This window comes from Phasianus colchicus, chromosome 9 (assembly GCF_987193195.1).
Source record: "Phasianus colchicus chromosome 9, bPhaCol1.hap1.1, whole genome shotgun sequence".
Lineage (NCBI taxonomy): Eukaryota > Metazoa > Chordata > Aves > Galliformes > Phasianidae > Phasianus > Phasianus colchicus.
The window spans coordinates 22,903,926-22,908,270 of NC_143444.1; the positions used below are offsets into that span (position 1 = coordinate 22,903,926).

General features: G+C 69.2%; 1 protein-coding gene across 3 annotated transcripts; it reads left to right on the plus strand.

Moving 5' to 3' along the window:
* The first annotated feature begins 52 nt into the window (after positions 1–52).
* On the plus strand, positions 53–4,205 carry ARTN (artemin). 3 transcript variants are annotated; one of them, XM_090146559.1, is made up of 4 exons: positions 53–116; positions 2,611–2,681; positions 2,781–2,958; positions 3,113–4,205. In XM_090146559.1, the coding sequence occupies exons 1-4, from the start codon at positions 71–73 to the stop codon at positions 3,547–3,549; spliced, it is 732 nt and encodes a 243-aa protein (XP_090002685.1). In that variant the 5' UTR covers positions 53–70; the 3' UTR covers positions 3,550–4,205. The 3 variants fall into 3 exon arrangements, with proteins under 3 accessions (XP_090002685.1, XP_090002686.1, XP_090002687.1); XM_090146560.1 differs by having other exon boundaries at positions 64–111; positions 3,113–4,204; XM_090146561.1 differs by lacking the exon at positions 53–116 and adding an exon at positions 234–1,757 and having other exon boundaries at positions 1,835–2,681; positions 3,113–4,203.
* The last annotated feature ends 140 nt before the right edge of the window (positions 4,206–4,345 follow it).

Below are 4,345 nucleotides of genomic sequence, written 5' to 3' on the forward strand. Positions count from 1 at the left end.
CCGGCCCCCGCCCGCGCCCCGCCCCGGCGCGGCGGCGGAGGGCGGCGGGGGGCGGCGGGGAGCGGAGGCGATGCGGGGCGGCGGCGGCCCGGGGGATGGTCCCCGCCGCGGGTACGGTGAGTGCGGGCCGGGGGGCGGGCGGCAGCGTCCGTCCCAGCCTGCCGGCAGCGGCGCTGCGGGAACACCGGGGCGGAGGGAGGGGGGGGGGGGAGCCGCTCCGCCGCCCGCCCCGACCGGTAAAACCCGCGGAGAGGCGAGAGGGGCCCGGACCTCCGGGCAGGTCCCAGCCGGACGGCTCTTGCGGCTGAACGATCCCCGGCCCCGCGGCCGGAGGCGCTCGGGAGCCGTGGGGGGGAACGGGGATCCGTGCCCGGGCCGGGGAGAGGCGGGACCCCTCTGCGAGTGGCCGGGGCATGGGGCCGGTCTCAGCCCGGTGGGCACATCGGGCAACCCGGGGTCAGCCGGTTCCGGCTTGCGGTCACGGAACGGGGCAGCTCCCGCTGTGACCACGCGTCCCGTAGTGCCGGTGGGAGCACCGGGACGCGGGGCCCGGCGCTGCCCGCGGGTCGGAAGGTCCGCTTCCACGCGGCTCGTGGTCCCACGTGTCCTGCCCCGGCCTTCCCCGGACCTGCGGACAGGTGCCAGCTCCGCATCACCTGTGGGCGACCCCTCCTAAGTCCTGCTCTGGACAGTGCGGTGGTGCCCGCAGGTGCCCGTGGAGGTCTCAGGGCACGGCCAGGAGACCCGGCGTTATGCACGGCCCCGAGCAGCACCCGGGATGCCGGGACGCTCGCTCCCGGCGCCGGGGTTCCCCGGCGTGGGCGGCGAGAGGTGCGCAGCCCTGAGGGTGGGACGAGTGTTGGAGGGGAACAGGCTGAACCGAGCGAGGGTGCATCCTCGCTTGGATCGCACTGATCCCGACCTGGGAAGAACTGCGGAACCCATTAGCGGCCGGGGCTCTTCCAGCCGTGCCGGGGACAGATCCCACCCGATCCGCCGTCAGACAGCCGGGGCTGCGGGGCTGCCATCCTCTCGCGCTGCCCAGGAACCCGGCTGAGCCCTGCCCGCGCTCCTCACGAGGGTGCGGAGCCAACGCGGGCCGCCGCGGAGAGGGACCTTCTCCCTCCCGCTCCGCTCGGCAGATTCCGGGGCCGTGCTGCCGCCGGATGGGAGAAGTCTGAACTGCAGCCCGGCTCCGCCGCACGCCCGTTCCCTCTCCCGGGGCAGATGCTCCCGCTCGGACCGTGGCGGCAGAGCGCGTTACGCCGCCGGCGGTGCGCCGCTCCCGACGGGGCGGGCGGTGCCCGGGCCGGGCCGGGGCCGAAGGGACGGCAGCCCCGCACCGTGGGCCCCAAGGCTGTGTCACCGCCTGGCTCCGGGCCCGCCGCCTGCGAGGGCCCCCGTCCCGTGCCGATGTGTTGCTGGGGCTGAGGGGCCGCGGCGGGGCGGCAGGACAGGGACGGGGGCCCAGGTTCCTCCCGACGGGGCCACGGGACCCTCGCATGGCCCCTCTGGGGGTGCCGGCCTGGGAAAACCATGACCTGGCAGCAGTGGCTGGCAAGGGGCCACGGGGCGCCATGGGAGCAACGTGCTGCGTGGGTCGTGCTTGGCCAGGCTGCGGCTACGGCGGGGGCTTGCTGCCAGCCCTGCCCGGTGCTCGGACCCTAGAGTGGGTTGGAGGCCTGGCAGTGCCCATGGCAGCCCCTCAGCATGGCACAGCTCAGTGCCACCCATGCAGCAGCGGGGCCTGCGGCCTGGTGAGCATCTCCTCAAGGGCTGGGGGAGTTTGTCTCCCCACCCCGGCAGCGCCCTGGCTGCTTCTACCCATCCTTAGGCCAGCAACGCTCTCTGCAGCATGTCCCATCCCAATGCTTCTCCACCACGGAATACCAGGGAGAAAGCCAAGGGAAGTCCTTGTTGCAGGACGCCAATGAGTTTCAAGGGGACAGCCCTGTCCCTGTCCCTGTATAGAGGGGTCAGCAGGCAGTGGGTGGGAGCACAGGGCTGAAATGGCCTTGGAGGGAGCAGTGTGCTAAAGTGCTGTGTCCCCATGGGACCCACCCATCCCATCCTTCAGCTGCGCTGCTCAGGGCTGTGTGCCTCAGCTTCCAGGCAGCATGGCAGGAAGGCAGTGTGGGGCTTGGGGGTGGCTGCACCAGGGGACTCTGTGCTAATGGATTTGGAGCTCCCAAGGTCAGGCTCCCACTGCCAGGAAGAAAAACATTCCCAGGGAAGAGCCATGGGAAAAGGGCCCCCCTCTCTGGTGCTCCCAGCCACTGCCTTACAGCACAGCCTGGCATCCCGGGCTGCTCATGTGAGGAAACAGCCTGCATCCTCCCAAGGAGAGGTGCTGGGCAAAGGCCCTTCTGCCAGCATCCCTGGGGAGAGGTGCACAGGGGATGTGGGTGTGTAGCATGGGGATGGGACACACTGTGGGGCACTGGGAGATGAGGGAGGGGATGGCATGCTTGGTAAGACAAAGGTGTGCCAGCTGCTGGGCTGGCTTGATGGCCTCTCTGGAATGCCACCGGTATCGGGGTGAGCAGGGGTGGGTGCTGCCAACGTCCGCTCCATTCCCACTGTGCTGACACTGACACACTGTCCTTGCAGCCAGCATGGAACAGCAAGCAGGACCACCAAAGCCAAGACCTGCAGGACCCAGCACACATCCACAGCCCAAGGTGAGCCCACGCCTGGCTGCCCATGGTGGTCAGGACCTCCTGTTCCCATCTCCATCCTTGAGGCTGGTGCTCACCCCACCCTGCTCTGCTGTGTTGCAGGAAGGGATGCTCTGGGGGGTCCTCGCCATCCTGTCACTGCTGGCCGGGCTGGCGGCGGGCACCGTGCGGACCCCGCACTGCAATGAGACGCTGGGTGCAGCCCCCACACCGCGGGGCATGGCCACTGCCAGCGTGGAGGACAGTGTGGAGGTGCCACTCGCCTGGAGCCAGCCGCACGGTGCGTGTTGGGGACAGCCAGCTCGGGGCTTGGGCACGGTAGCACGTCCATCCTGGGCACAGTGGCCCTGAGCACAGGCGGTCGCTGTAGGGGATGGGGGGCTCGGTGGTGCTGGGAGTGCAGGAGCTGACGGTGCTGTCCCACTGGCCCGCAGGTGACAACGTGACGACAGGAGCCCCAGGTGGCATGGAGCTGGCAGAGGACCTGCTGCTGCGTGCCGAGCGCTCGCCACCAGGCACCGGCAAAGCCAAGAAGGGACAGCGGAAACCTTCGCGTGGCGCCCGCGGGCGCAACTGCCACATCCGCAACCTGATGGTGAAGGTGCGCGACCTGGGGCTGGGCTTCAACTCGGACGAGATCGTGCTCTTCAAGTACTGCAGCGGGTCGTGCCACCGGGCGCGCAGCAACTACGACCTGACGCTGGGCAGCCTGCTGCGGCAGCAGCTCATCGTGCCGGGGCCGCAGGAGCGAGTGCTCAGCCACCCCTGCTGCCGGCCCACGCGCTACGAGGCTGTGTCCTTCATGGATGTGCAGAACACGTGGCAGACGGTGGAGAAGCTCTCAGCGGCCGAGTGCAGCTGCATCGGTTGATGGGGAGCTGCCGGCTCGGCCTCGGCTCGATGCACGCTGCCGATCCCCAGCCTGGAGGGAGGCAGAAGGGTGGTCCCGGTGTGACACGGCTACGAGGGACCGAGGTGACGTGGTTGTTACGGAGGGGGGGTTCTGCAACCAAGCCCCTCCGCTCAGTGCCAAGCAGAGAGCCGGGGGGTGCGCCCCAACCTGGGAGAGATGGAGGGGATGGAGCATCCCTATGCCGGACTGCTGCTCCCACATTCCTGCGAGCATCAGAGGGGATGGGAGTGGGGCAGGAGGGGGTACCCAGGGGGGCTCCCTGACAACAGGGGCCAACGTGCAGCAGCATGGGGCGACGCCCAGCCCCAACCCTGGGTCCCTGCCCGGCTCCGAGGGTCCCCACGGCGCTGTGGCACTCAACTATTTATTGCTCTAAATTATTTATTTATTGTTCTCGAGCGGCAGCTCCTATTTATGACTTTGGGCCCGCGGGGCCGGGTGTAATGCAACCCCAGCGCTGATGCGAAGCCCCGGCCTCGGGCTCCTCGTGCCCGCAGCGTTTTTTGTTTTGATTTTTCTATTATTTGTTTTAAAAAAAAAAACAAACAAACGGGAGGATAAACTCTATTTTTGTACAGCCGCCTTTTCCTGTAGCAATAAAGCGATGGGCCGCGCGGCCGACCCCGCACTGCCGGGCTGTGCGTATCCCACGGCGGGGCGGGGCGCGGGGCCGGGACTACCGCTCCCGGCGTGCGGTGCGGCGGGGCGGGCTGCGGGCTGCGGGGCGGGGCGGGGCGGGGCGGGGCGGGGCGGT

Excerpts from the sequence above, each read along its gene's own strand:
- ARTN (XM_090146559.1), top strand. The coding sequence starts at position 71 with ATGCGGGGCGGCGGCGGCCCGGGGGATGGTCCCCGCCGCGGGTACG. Across the intron at positions 2,682-2,780 it reads GCACACATCCACAGCCCAAG|GAAGGGATGCTCTGGGGGGT; the intron begins GTGAGCCCACGC and ends GCTGTGTTGCAG. Across the intron at positions 2,959-3,112 it reads CGCCTGGAGCCAGCCGCACG|GTGACAACGTGACGACAGGA; the intron begins GTGCGTGTTGGG and ends ACTGGCCCGCAG.